Here is a 12,553-nt window from a genome sequence, read left to right on the forward strand (position 1 = left end):
GGGGGGGGTGTTGCAGAGGAGGCTGAGGGCAGGCAGGAGAAGGGGTGTGGTGCCAGACCTCCGATGGCGGTGCTCAGCTTCTCGGGGTCGCGGACCGCCTTGAGGTGGCAGCGAGGGGGCGGGCTCACCGGGGTAGCTCACCGGGGTAGGCGGGAAGGGGAGGGGGAGGGCGAGGGCGGGGGCGAGGGTGAGGGCGAGGAACACGGCCAAGGGCGGGGGGGCGAGGGAGCGGCAGCCAGGGGCAAGGGGGCGGAGGAGGGGCAGGGCTAAGGAGCGGAGGCCAGAGGGTTGCCTTTGCCGCGACCATCAGCTTGTGCCTGACCAGCTCTCCGGCGTCGTCAATCTGAAACGGGGCGGGAAGGAGGGCGGGGTGGGTGGTGGGTGGTGGTGGTGGGGGGGGGGGGGTCCCGGCTGTGGCAGGTCGGCGGCGGCGCGTCTGTGAGGCGTCTGGGACGAGTCTCGTGTGACGTGTCTCGTGTCTTCGCCTCGTCGATGTCGCGGACGCCGTTCTTGTCCTCGTCCTTCTTGTCGTCCTCCTCGTTTGCGTCGAGCACGTTGGCGGCCTCCTCGTAGACGTCGATCAGCGCTTGCCGTGTGGTGGGCCAGCCGGTCAGCGCGAACGCCTCGGAGGCGAGGGTATCGGTGTGAAAAGCAGGGCGTGCGATGGAGGGAGGGGCGGAGAGATCCGAGGCTCTGCTCCGCGCCGCGCCTCGACGGCGGCAATCGAGGCGCAATAACCGCCGCCGAAAAAGCAGAGGCCGAGGCCGATGACGGCCTGCAGAATGTCCCAGGGCAGCTTGTTGCCGATCTCGTACAGCTTCTTCGCCGCCATGATGTAGAATGGTGCGATCGTTGCGATGGCCTGCGGCCGCCGGCGATATGGATGCATCAGCGCGGCCGACGCGCCCAAACGCGCCTGGCGATGGCGGCGCCTGAGAGATGGCTCGGATCGCCGGCGCCGCCTTCTTGAGCCACTCGGCCACCTGCGGCGACACCTTGTCTGACGCTGCAAGCACGAGCTGGTCAATCTTGTCCTTCTTCTCCTCGTCGGCCTTTGTGAAGGGAGATTTCCTCCGCTGGCGGAGCCCCTCCTTCTCGGGCGTCACGAGCGGCGCCGTCTCCTCCTTCTTCGAAGGCGAGTCGCTGCCAAAGAGGCCCATTGCTCGCTGTTGGATTGGCTGGCTGGATGGCCGTCGCCGAGAGGTGCTGGCGAGAAATTGTTCGAGGAGATGAGTCCCTCTGACGACACACACCAGTCGACTCGTATCGGTTGCCTCCATGTGAATGAACGGCGGAGCTATTCTCGCGCCCACACCACACCCCTGGCTCCAACGTGGACACGCCCATAGCTGGGGACACTACTAGGTCACGCATGGCTTCAGAAGTTTTATCTCTGGGCCCCGAAAGGCATCTCTAGCAGCGTCGTTACACATGCGCCCTCCCCTCCTGGGCGCAAGCGCCTCACGTCTCGCCAGAGCATAAGCTCTTGGTGTGCGACGAGACGAGTTCTTCGCCATCGCAGCGAGCAGCAAGCCGCTCGCCGCAAACAGCCGGAGGCAGCGACAGACACACACACACACACACACAAGAGAGAGAGAGAGAGAGAGAGAGAGAGAGAGAGAGAGAGAGAGAGAGAGAGAGAGAGACGTAAACCATACCAAACAGATCTGACACTCACTCCACAGCTCACTTCACACTTGAGACTTGTTGATGGTGGATGTGGTCGATCATGAATGTCCGTTTTTCTGTCCACCGCCTATCCTTTTCCTCTCTCCCTCCGTGCTCTCCGCCCCTATGCGAGAGGCGGCTGGCTTGAGCACTTGAGCACTGGTTGTCACTGGATAGGGTCGATTCCGCGTGGTACGGGACCCCTCGATCGTCTCGCCCTCCCTCACTGGAGTGTTCATTGGGGGGGGTCATAACAAACATGGTACAGGATCGAGGTGCACGCTGCGCACAAGCAGTGTCGTCCCCCCTCTCCCCAACGGTGATGGCGGTGTCTAGATCTAGTAGGATGTTCTCTCTAAGCCATGCTCTCTCGTCGGCCGAGCTTGCCCTCTCGCCGGTCCCCCCTAACCCACCTCTTCTCGAACCCCCACTCATGCCACCACGGCGCCCCAGCCCGCCTGCGAGAGCGCGCAGTCGACCCGATCGTCGAAGCCCTCCCAGAAGGCCGCCTCGAACGGCGGCGGCGGAGATTGCGACGGCGACGGCGGCGACGGCGCTGCAGCGGGCGGCGACGGCAGCCGCAGCGGCGGGAGGGTGATCGGGTTGAGCGTCCGGCCCACGCGAAACACCACAGACTCGTCGCGCCCGCAGGGGAGGGGGAGGAGGCCTTTGAGCGTGAGCTCCTCCTCCGTCTCCTCCCGCAGCACCACCAGCCGCGGTCCGGCGGATCCCGCCGTCTGGTTCACGACGCGATGTGGCGGCCATCCGAGGCGCGACTTGTAGTTCCAAACGCCGACGGTGCGCACATTCCCGCAGCGTGTCTCCGCATCCATGACCACGCGCACGCGAGTGGCCGGGGTTGTGACCCCCCGCGACTGGCAGAGGGCGCAGAAGTGGTTCCGAAACGCCGCGGAGTGCTCTGCTGTCTGGTGGACGCCGGCGGCACCCAAGAGCTGGCCCCAGCAGGTCGTGTTCGACCGCCTGCGCTTGTGGGAGACCGCTGCGAACTCCGCGTGCTGGCTCTCCATGGAGCCGAGGCCATCATCCTCGCTGGAGCCGAGGCCGTCGCTCGCTTCTGCGCTGCTCGCAACGAACGCCGCCTCAGGTGGCAGCGTGTTCTGGTCGATGATCATCGCGAAGGTTGAGCACAGCTTCAACTGTGCCTGGGCACACTTTCGCGGAACACTTTTTGCGATGGGTTCCCTATGGGCAGCAGCGACGCGTCTCGCGGCTCCTTGATGGCAACGGCGCACCTGCGAGCGGGAGGGTAGCCAGCTAGGGAGGCACAGCCGCTCGGGCGGTGAGCGAGGGCGCGTCGTATGGCGGGAGCGCTGCGGGCGAAGCGGCGGGGCCAGCGCGAGGGACCTCAAGAGCAAAGAATGGGACGCCGCGGCGAAGAGCGCCGTAATTCGAGAGAAACGGCGCAGACAAGAGTACAACAGGCATCTCTCTCATGATAACAAGGACACTTCTTTCCGCGATTGGTGAGGAGTTCAGGCTGGGCCCGGAGCCCCACGAGTGAGCCGTGCGGTCCGCGCGCGCGACTTTGTTTGTTTGCGCGCGAGGCGGCGCGGCCTGGTGAGAGAGAACGGGGGCCAAACTGGTGTGTCTTTTTCTTCGCCCCCCACTACACTTCTCTTCCACGTGGTGGTGCGATCGATGGGCTCCCCCCCGCGGGGAGATGTCAGCGTGCCGCTCTGCCCCCCCCCAAAGAAAGAAAAACAAACAACCCAAGGGAGCGATGGGAGGACGGGTGGACGGCACGCCGCCACCACACAGGGATTTTGATGCTGGCGGCCCTCTGTAGCATCCCCGAGCGAATTTCTTCCACCACGCTTGTCGTGCCCAGGGTTCCGGCTCCTACCCAGATAGGGGGTCTGTTGGGACTGGCTGGCCCCTCCCAGATAGGTAGGTAGGTTGGTCTTGTTTGGCCCAAAAGGGCCCTCCCTGCAATAGGTAGGTACCCCCTATTTTCATCTTTTTTCGCTTCGCTGCGCGGCCTGGGGATAGGTAGGTAGGTAGGGCGTTTTGGCGCGAGTCAGTCCCAACAGACCCCCTATCCAGGTACTCGAGTAGGAGCCGGCCGGAACCCAGGGCGTACCTCCTGTATCGGAGTTTTGCGCTATTGAAGAAGGTGTGAACGTGAACAGAGTCATACCAGCACCGTGGCTCGTTACGGCACGCATGAGGGGCCTCCCGGACGTATGATCCTAGCTCAATAAGCTCCACGGAGCAGATTTGGATTTTTGACAGAATTAATGCACTGCCCCCGCACGGTACTAACTATCGTAGTTTTGTGCCGGGTGCCCTTCACGGCACCACACCGCCGCAAGACAGCCCGAGATTAGCCTAGCAGCGAGTGGGCATCGCCTGCCGGTCGGCTGGGCACGAGCCAAGCACTTGGGCTCCCGTCAACCGAGTCCGAGCGGCGCCTGAGGTGGGTGCCACGGCGTCTGCACGAAGGCGTGGCGGGGTGAGGATCCAGGAGTGGTGAACGCCTCCCCGTCGGGCGCGCGGCGCGCCGGATGGTCCGCCGAGGCCGCCGCCGCCCCGGCGGCGGCGATGGGGCCGGCGGGGCCGACCCGGCCGGCGTTTGTCGGCTCCACCTACAGAAGAGCAGTCACTGTGGGTCGACGATACTAACTCGGTAGTAACGCGGAGCGGTGCTGTGCGGCGCCGAGTCGTGCGCGAGGCGACCTCCTGAGGCTACCTGAGCTGGCAATGGATGCCACCAGGACGCACGGCTAGCAGGAGCCAGTCAGGCATGCCCTGCTGTGGAGCAGAGCTGGCTGGCGCACCGGCGATACTAACTCAGCGCGCCGCGAGAGGCGAATCTGGGCGAAATTGCAGGGGCAGTTCTCGAGCTTGCCGTCGACGATTGACGTCGGGTAAATTGTCACTGCCGTCCGGGATGGTCTTCTCTCAGGAGGCCGAGCGCCGTGGCCTGGCTCGGCTCGCCACGGACGGCACGAATTTATCGCGCACAAAACTCCCGAGACCTCGATACTAACAAAACTCCGATACAGGAGGTACTGTGAGAGACGCTTGGTCTTCACGACGCTGGCGACAATGCATACAGCATGTGTGTATGTGCTGTTGGCCGCCACCGTTTCGCTCGGGCTTCAAGCCCCGCCACGAACGCCTCTCGGAACCCGCTCACCCTTCGGGCTTCGATCTCCTTCACCCGTCGCAGCCTCTCCACCTCTCGCACGGCGTGGCGTGCTGGTGCTGCCCGCGCTGTCGGTGCTCGCGGCCACCACGCCGCCGCCGCCGGCGTCTGCGGCGGCGGCTCCGGTCGTCAGCGAAGAGCTGAGGCTGCTCATCGTCAAGGCCAAGGCGCTCAAGGGCGGCGTGCGGGCCGGCGCCGCCAGCCGGCGCAAGCTTCCGCTCGACCCGACGCCCGGCGTGAACAACTACGCCAGCCTCACCGACAGGGTGCGGCGCGAGCAAGCGTCGGTGCTGCTCCCGTTGCAGGCGGCGATGGCGGCGGCGGCCGCGGCGGCGGGCGGCTCGGGGCGGCTGCCGGACGATATGCAAAAGCAGCTTGCGCTGCAGCCTGAGCTCTTGAAGGGCCACCTTTCGGAGCTCGACTATTACCTGGCTAAGGCCAACTTCGCAGAGTACGTCTCAAAGACGACCGGCGAGACGTACCCAGGCGGCAAGGTGGAGCGGGAGCTCGAGGAGGTGTGCGATACCGCAGACGACTTCCTCGCCCTCGCCGCCGGCCGGGCGGTTCCGGTGCGCCCTGATTGAATCGCAAGAGGCCACACAGCGAGAACGTTGTCGCTTGTTTATTGTAGAGTGTGGGGACGGCGTGCCAGATTCGTTCGCGCATCCCCAGGACTTCCCCTTGTGCAGTCGTTCGCACTCCCACATCAGACGTACGATTGTGTCACGTATGTACCTGTGCGGAGTTTGACACGTCACCCGTGGAGGCTGGAGCGTGGAGATAGTCGTCTGTGCGACTCTTTCTTAAAGCCGTACGGCTTTAGACGTGTACGAGTCAGAGCGAGCCCTGAGGCTCAGCGGGGCAGTGTGTAGCTCAGGCGCTGACCTGTACCTGTATAGCGGAGGTTGCGTATAGTCCATCTCTCTCACCGCGCCGCCTCTGGTTGTGGAGAGTCTTGATGACTCTCTTCGCCCGCCGCACACCCCCCCGACCGTCTCAGATCCGTCCGGCAGCGGCCGTCGCGGCGCTCGCTAGCGCCTGTATCGCCACCTCGGCCGCAGGCATCGCGGCCAGCACCGCCTCCTCCGCCGCCTTGACGGCAGCCTCAGCGGCAAGGCTTGCCTTGCCCGCCGCCGCCTCGCGCTCAGAAGCCTTCTGCACCACCGCCAGGATGGCTGGGGAGGGGGAGACGGAGGCCGCGGCCTTGGCCTCAGCCTCCATCAGCGCCTTTTCCGCCGCCAACTCCTCCGTCGAGGCGAGCTGCGCCCCGACCAGTGCGACGGCGTACCCAGCGCGGCATGCGTCGAGCGCCGCAATCGGGTCGACGCTGCCCTTTGCGGGCAGCGGCGGGGCTGCAGGCAGCTCCGGCATCGGCAGCAACGCATCCTTGGCAGCCGCCACGACCGCCTCAGCCTTGCCCGCCAGCTGCGCCTCCACGTCCGTCACACCCTGCTCCGCCGCCGTCAGCGCACCCGTCGCCGCCCTCACCTTGTCATACGCCGCGGGGCTGGGCGTGCCCGTCGAGACCGCCGCCTCGGCCCGTAGGAGCGACACCTCGGCCTCCCGCGCGAGCTGGTGGGCCCGCACCAGCCTCGCCGGGAAGGCCAGAAGCTCCGCCGTCGCCAGCCGATACTGCATCGCAGCGGGGCTCGTAGCGACACGTCCGACGGCCGCGCCGCCGGACGCCGCACCCGCCGGCGGCGGCGGAGCACCTCCGCACCAGCCATAGCAAGGGGATGGCGCAGGCGCCGGGCGGGGCGCCGCCACGGACACAGGCACCGACACGCCCGTGGAACCCCAGGCGCCCGCGAGCGGGAGGCCACCGTGTAGCGAGGCTGCGGGCGGCGGAGCAGCAGGCTGCAGGAGGGTACGGTGAAGCAGCTGGTACGGAGCCCCCGCAGGGGCGGTGGCAGCGAGGCTGGCCGCCTCAACCATGGCGGGCTCCGCCGCCGGAATCGCCGCGACAATCTGCCCCTCGGCCGCCTTGAGGGCGCTCTCCGCGGAAGCCTTGAGACCCTTGACTGCCTGCTCGTGCGCCACCGCCTCCGCCACCGCTTTTGTGAGGGAAGGCACCTACGTGTGTGACAGAGGTCCGGGACGGGTCCGCGACTCACAGGTCCGGGACAAGGTCGAGAGGAGCAGCGCCGCGGCGGCACCTCCGCGGGCGCGGCTGACTGCAGCCGGGTTTCGGCAGCTCTCTTCGCCACGTCTGCGGACCTCTCCATGGCGGTGGCGAGCGCCTTTGAGGTGAGCGCGCGAGCGAGCTCGATCTCTGCAGCCTGCAGCGTCCCGATCGCGCCAGGGTGCGTGAGGACGATCGACGTCGGGAGGTTGAGCTGCAGCAGGGTCGGCGCTGACGCGCTCGCAGCCTCCTCTCGCGCCGCCACTGCCAAGGCCATGGCCTGCCCCTCCAAGTCCATCGCCGCCTGCGCCGCCGCCGCCTCTGCGGTCTCCGCTGCCGCCACCATCTCCGTCGCCAGCTTGACCGCCGCGGGATCGCCCACGGGCGCCGCCGCAAGCGCAATCTCCGCCTTTGCCACGACAGCCTCAGCCATCCACGCGTCCATCTTGGCCGCCGCCAGCCGATCCGGATAGGCCCGCAGCGCGGCCAGCGCCGGCGGGACCGGCGGCGGCGGGGCGGGTGGGCCAGGGCGGGGGGCCAGTCTCGCGGGGGGCGGAGGAGCGGGTGACGGTGAGGGAATTGGTCGAGCCGCGGGAGGCGGAGCCGAGGACAGCTTGATGTAGCACACCGAGGGATTCATCGAGGGCACCACCTTGTCGATGGGCTCCAAATGCAGCTCGCAGCGGCTGATGGGCGTGTAGGCCAGCGCGCGTATTGTCACCGACGAGTGCTCGTACGCTTGGCATTTAAGCGTATGCTCGCACTGGCGCCGACACTCGAACTCGGTCGTCTCCCTGCGACCGGGGATGGTAGTTGCAGTGAGGGGAGCGCAGCGGCAAGCGATGAGCTGCAGAGGTGCTGTTGCGTGAGGGCGGCACAGCGGCGAGAGAGCGGCGGCGGCTAGGGTGGGGTGAGGGTCACCACTTCTCCTCGTAGATGCCGTACGAGTCTCGCCTGGTTGCGCAGCAGCCTTCGGGCTTGTATCCACGAGGAGGCCCCCACTCGACATACCGGGACTGGGCGAAGACGAGGGTGGCCAGGATAACCACCATTTCGGCCAAAACGAACTGAACGTCGAGATGGTTTTCTGCGTCACCAGGCGCCGTTCACATAAACGCACAACCCCGGGCGCCGTTCACAGGTGCACGGGAATCATCCCCCACTGCGCTCCTTGGCCACTGTTAGCGCTTGGGCCTGCGGACGTGCCGTTATATAACACGCGGTATGTCGGCGAGACGCGGAAGAGTCACCGCGAGAGACGGAGCGCCGGGGCGCCCCCCCCTGCTTCCGGGATTTCATCAGCGAAGTTTTAGAGTTCCTCTTCCTCTCTTGAACCGTGTCTGCTTCACGACACTGGCTTAACAGTATTACACTACACTTCACACGACTATGGATACCGAACCCGAGAGTCTCCTCTCTTCTTGGTGGGCAAATGCCGCGCCCGCAGGCGCGCCCGTGCCTCTGGCTTGTCCCGCCCGCCGCGCGGCCCCCTGATTCCATGACACACAGTACCGACGCACTCGCGCTAGAAGATGCGGAGGTAGCAAGTGTGGTCGGAGGAGCCGGCGCAGAAGCCATTGCATGAACCAAATTCAAAGGTGGAAGGAGCGGCGCCAACGGTGACGCTGGAGAAGGCGTTGGGCGGACCCGGATAGCCGTCTTCGTCCATGTCGCGCTTGTACACAGGCGCTTCCTCCCCGCCGCAACCGCCGCCGCAGCAGTCTGCGCGAAGCGTGTCCTCGTCGGGCGCAGAGAACTTGCGGCAGGACAGCAGTGGCCACGGCAGACACAACCAGGAGCACGAGACATAGACGCCAGCGAGGCGGCGAGCGTCGGTGGGCGATTGCCGCTCCAGAAGCACAAAGCCGAGCGCGTCGACCCCATCGTTGCGGCGCATCACAGCAGGAGCGACATGGGCGACGCCCGTCGTCGTCATTTCGACCGCGCCGCCGGCCACCATCGGTCGCCCCACTGCGGCCGCGACTTGCGGCCGTCCGTAAGCGACGGGCGGGCTCGTGTTGTCGTCCACGCGCATGCGACACAAGTGGCGGGGCGGGCCGGGGGCGGACACAAAAATAACGCACGCGCCCTCAGCGGAGCTGGGAAGAGGACCGCCGCAAGCGGCGTGGCGTGGAGCGGTTGTGCATCCCTCCGGGGGCCCCTCTGCGCCGGGGAGGCGTTGTTGGAGGCTAGGACGCAAGCGTCCGTCGCCCTTTTCAAACTCGGGGCCCACTCCGCTACGCTCCGACCCGAATTTGGAGGGCCTAAAAGTTTAAGGTGTTGCTGCGCAAAAGGGGTCGGACACCGGGCGCAGCTCATGCTAAGAGCTAGAAGAGGAGATAGAGAGAACAACCACCCTGTCCCGTTATTGCGTACACCAACACCACAAAACGCTCTCTCTCTCCTGTCCTCACTCAGGGGGGTCACAACTACCAAGTCCCTCGACTAGCTGCCACAGGGCGCAGCTGCCACAGGGCGCAGCTGGAGACGCTCCCCCTCAATCGGCATCCACCCCCACCCGCTCCAGCCCCACTTCTGCTGCCGAGAGAGCTGAATCGAAGCAAGCGAGCCATTGCATCTTGGCGTGCTCCTGGAGCGCGGCTTTCTGCGGCCACGAGCACGGCGGAGTCGGCGTCGTAGCGCGCATCGTTCCCGCTCATCGCCCATTCCTCCCGTGACGTGTGTCGGCCGCGATTCGATGTCGCCACCTTCATCGCCAACGAGGACTCCCTCGACTGCAGGGGGGCTCCGGCGCGGGGAGGGACTCCGCCTGCTGCGCTGGCCGACTGCGCCCTCCTCCTCCATGGGCTCGATCCGATTCCGCAGCGGCGGTGCTGCGCGGGAGGCGGCCGCGGGCACGCTGGGCTCGATCAGCGGCTTTCCCCTCAGGTAGCGCGAAAGCACGGATTTGGCGGACGTTCTTGGCTCAATTTTACGATGTCTTGGCACCAGCTGAAGGCTTGCATCCCACATCACGCAGTTCGTGCACGGTATTCGGATTTTGCTATTTGCTCGTGTGGGGGTATATCGCAGATTTGTCAATGGTACCGCGTCTGCGACGCGGGCGCCTTGCGGGCAGAGCCCTTAGCCACCCTTTTATCTTGCGCGGTCATACGTAACGCGCGGCGCCTCAGCGGAGCTGGGAATAGGACCGCCGCAAGCGGCGTGGCGTGGAGTGGTTGAGCATCCCTCCGGGGGCCCCTCTGCGCCGGGGAGGCGTTGTTGGAGGCTAGGACGCAAGCGTCCGTCGCCCTTTTCAAACTCGGGGCCCACTCCGCTACGCTCCGACCCGAATTTGGAGGGCCTAAAAGTTTAAGGTGTTGCTGCGCAAAAAGGGTCGGACACAGGGCGCAGCTCATGCTAAGAGCTAGAAGGGGAGCTAGAGAGAACGACTACCCTGTCCCGTTATTGCGTACACCAACACCACAAAAGCTCTCTCTCTCCTGTCCTCACTCAGAGGGGGGTCACAACTACCGAGTCTCTCGACTAGCTGCCACGTTGCCGACGGCGAGAGCGGATCTCCTCCTGCTCCGCAAGGAGGGTGGCCAAGGCTAAAGTCTTGCCGGAGCCGCCGGGCGTGTTGACGACTTGGAGAAGGTCGCCCTTGTACTTGTGCTTGTAGAGATGCTCGAGGGGGTGCTTAGTGGGGCGGTGCGCAGCCAGGCCAGCAGTGAGGGGAGGCGCACCCTCACTCTCCTCGGTTGCAGAGCTCGTCGGAGGCTGCGTCACGACGGGAGGGTCGCGACAGCAGTCCTCGGGCGAGCCGACGCGCATGTCCAACCAGCGCTGGGACTCGTTGTGACGGCAGACGCCGGCTGCCTCTCCAACCGCTTCTGCAGCGTCCTTCTTTGCCCGTGCATGGGCTCGATCCGATTCCGCAGCGTGTCGTCCCCAGCGGCGGTGCTGCGCGGGAGGCGGCCGCGGGCACGCTGGGCTCGATCAGCTTTCCCAGCACGGATTTGGCGGACGTTCGTGGCTTCAATTTTACGTTTGTCTTGGCACCAGCTGAAGGCTTGCCCCCGTCCACGGCGCAGATCGCCGGATTCGTGCACGGTATTCGGATTTTGGCTATTTGTTCGTGTGGGGGTATATCGCAGATTTGTCAATGGTACCGCGTCTGCGACGCGGGCGCCTTGCGGGCAGAGCCCTTAGCCACCCTTTTATCTTGCGCGGTCATAACGTGTGGAGGCTCAGCGGAGCTGGGAAGAGGACCGCCGCAAGCGGCGTGGCGCGGGTCGGTTGTGCATCCCTCCGGGGGCCCCTCTGCGCCGGGGAGGCGTTGTTGGAGGCTAGGACGCAAGCGTCCGTCGCCCTTTTCAAACTCGGGGCCCACTCCGCTACGCTCCGACCCGAATTTGGAGGGCCTGAAAGTGTAAGGTGTTGCTGCGCAAAAGGGGTCGGACACAGGGCGCAGCTCATACTAAGAGCTAGGAGGGGAGATGGAGAGAACAACCACCCTGTCCCGTTATTGTGTACACCAACACCACAAAGCTCTCTCTCTCCTGCTCCTCTCACACTCAGGGGGCGGTCACGACTACCGAGTCTAGCTGCCACGTTCAAAACCAGGACGGCGACAGTGATGGTGCTATCACGGGCATGGTCAGGGGAAAGTGGAGCGGGGGGGGCGAGCGTCAGCCAGCCAGGTACGGGATAGTAGAGCAAGCGCTTTGTGGGTGGCGGTGGGCGGCGGCGCTGGGTGGCCGGCCGAATCGTTAGCTGAGCTCCTCCCTCAAGCTCGATCACGCATGACGCACGTAACCTGACAACGTCGGCGAGCTTCTGGATCAGGTTAGGTTGCTGGAGCACCTCCAACTCCTCCTCTGAGTCAGACACGCCAACGTCGACGACTGCGCCCTCCTCCTCCTCCTCCGATTCGCCGACTGCACCCTCCTCCTCCATGGGCTCGATCCGATTCCGCGCGTGTCGTCCTCAGCGGCGGTGCTGCGCGGGAGGCGGCCGCGGGCACGCTGGGCTCGATCAGCGGCTTTCCCTCAAGTTGCGCCGAAAGCACGGATTTGGCGGCCGTTCTGGGTTTCAATTTTACGGAAGTCTTGGCACCAGCTCAAGGCTTGCCCCCGGCCAGATCGTCGCGTTTTTGTGCACGGTATTCGGATTTTGCTATTTGTTCGTGTGGGGGTATATTGCAGATTTGTCAATGGTACCGCGTCTGTCTGCGACGCGGGCGCGGGCGCCTTGCGTGCAGAGCCCTTAGCGTAAGCCTTAGCCACCCTTTATGTCTTGCGCGCGGTCAAAATTGGCAGCCCTTCGAGTTCGCCGGCGAACTGGCGAACTGGTTCGTGAACTGGTTCGGTGAACTCGCGGTTCGTTCGGTTTCGGAGTTCGCTCTGGACGGCATCCCCTTGGTTCGCTGCATCGGTTCGGTCGTTCGCCCTTGGGTGCCCGAACCCTCGAACTAGTTCGTGAACTCGAGCCTTTTCTTTTCTCCTCCCCCCCGACCCGCTTCACACCCGCAGCCGCGTGCCGAGGGCAAATTCGTTGACCTGTTTCTCCTCGAGGCACGGCCCTGCGCCCTCTGTTCTCCCCGCCTGGCATTTCATCGCAAATGGCCTCCGATTCGCAAAACAGGTGGCTCG

The 12,553-nt window shown here is 65.2% G+C and overlaps 4 protein-coding genes across 4 annotated transcripts in view; 1 reads left to right on the plus strand and 3 right to left on the minus strand.

Annotated features, from left to right (window-relative positions):
• EMIHUDRAFT_311223 (hypothetical protein) overlaps positions 1 to 1,160 on the minus strand; it is a gene marked incomplete at both ends in the record, with an annotated part of 3,210 nt that extends 2,050 nt beyond the window's left edge. Inside the window, 3 exons of the mRNA XM_005766248.1 lie at positions 469 to 623; positions 716 to 862; positions 903 to 1,160. Of these exons, the coding sequence (XP_005766305.1) occupies positions 469 to 623; positions 716 to 862; positions 903 to 1,160 (560 nt within the window). The remainder of the gene's footprint in view (positions 1 to 468; positions 624 to 715; positions 863 to 902) is intronic.
• A 3,557-nt stretch (positions 1,161 to 4,717) lies between these two features.
• On the plus strand, positions 4,718 to 5,596 carry EMIHUDRAFT_356893 (hypothetical protein). The gene has a single exon (XM_005766249.1). It carries the CDS (start codon positions 4,738 to 4,740, stop codon positions 5,419 to 5,421), a length of 684 nt encoding a protein of 227 aa, XP_005766306.1. The 5' UTR covers positions 4,718 to 4,737; the 3' UTR covers positions 5,422 to 5,596.
• A 1,531-nt stretch (positions 5,597 to 7,127) lies between these two features.
• Positions 7,128 to 8,015, minus strand: EMIHUDRAFT_437054 (hypothetical protein; the record flags this gene model as incomplete). The annotated part of the gene is made up of 2 exons (XM_005766250.1): positions 7,881 to 8,015; positions 7,128 to 7,753 (listed from the first exon to the last, which is right to left on the minus strand). Coding segments are annotated over exons 1-2 (756 nt in total), but the record flags the coding sequence as incomplete, so codon positions are not given.
• A 469-nt stretch (positions 8,016 to 8,484) lies between these two features.
• On the minus strand, positions 8,485 to 8,994 carry EMIHUDRAFT_212431 (hypothetical protein; the record flags this gene model as incomplete). Its single annotated transcript, XM_005766251.1, has 1 exon — positions 8,485 to 8,994. The coding sequence occupies one exon, from the start codon at positions 8,992 to 8,994 to the stop codon at positions 8,485 to 8,487; it is 510 nt and encodes a 169-aa protein (XP_005766308.1).
• Positions 8,995 to 12,553: the final 3,559 nt, after the last annotated feature.

The sequence above is a fragment of the Emiliania huxleyi genome, assembly GCF_000372725.1.
Source record: "Emiliania huxleyi CCMP1516 unplaced genomic scaffold EMIHUscaffold_52, whole genome shotgun sequence".
Taxonomy (NCBI): Eukaryota; Haptophyta; order Isochrysidales; family Noelaerhabdaceae; genus Emiliania; species Emiliania huxleyi.

What these genes read in the sequence shown, in the direction of transcription:
- EMIHUDRAFT_356893 (XM_005766249.1), top strand. Translation starts at nt 4,738, where the DNA reads ATGCATACAGCATGTGTGTATGTGCTGTTGGCCGCCACCGTTTCGCTC.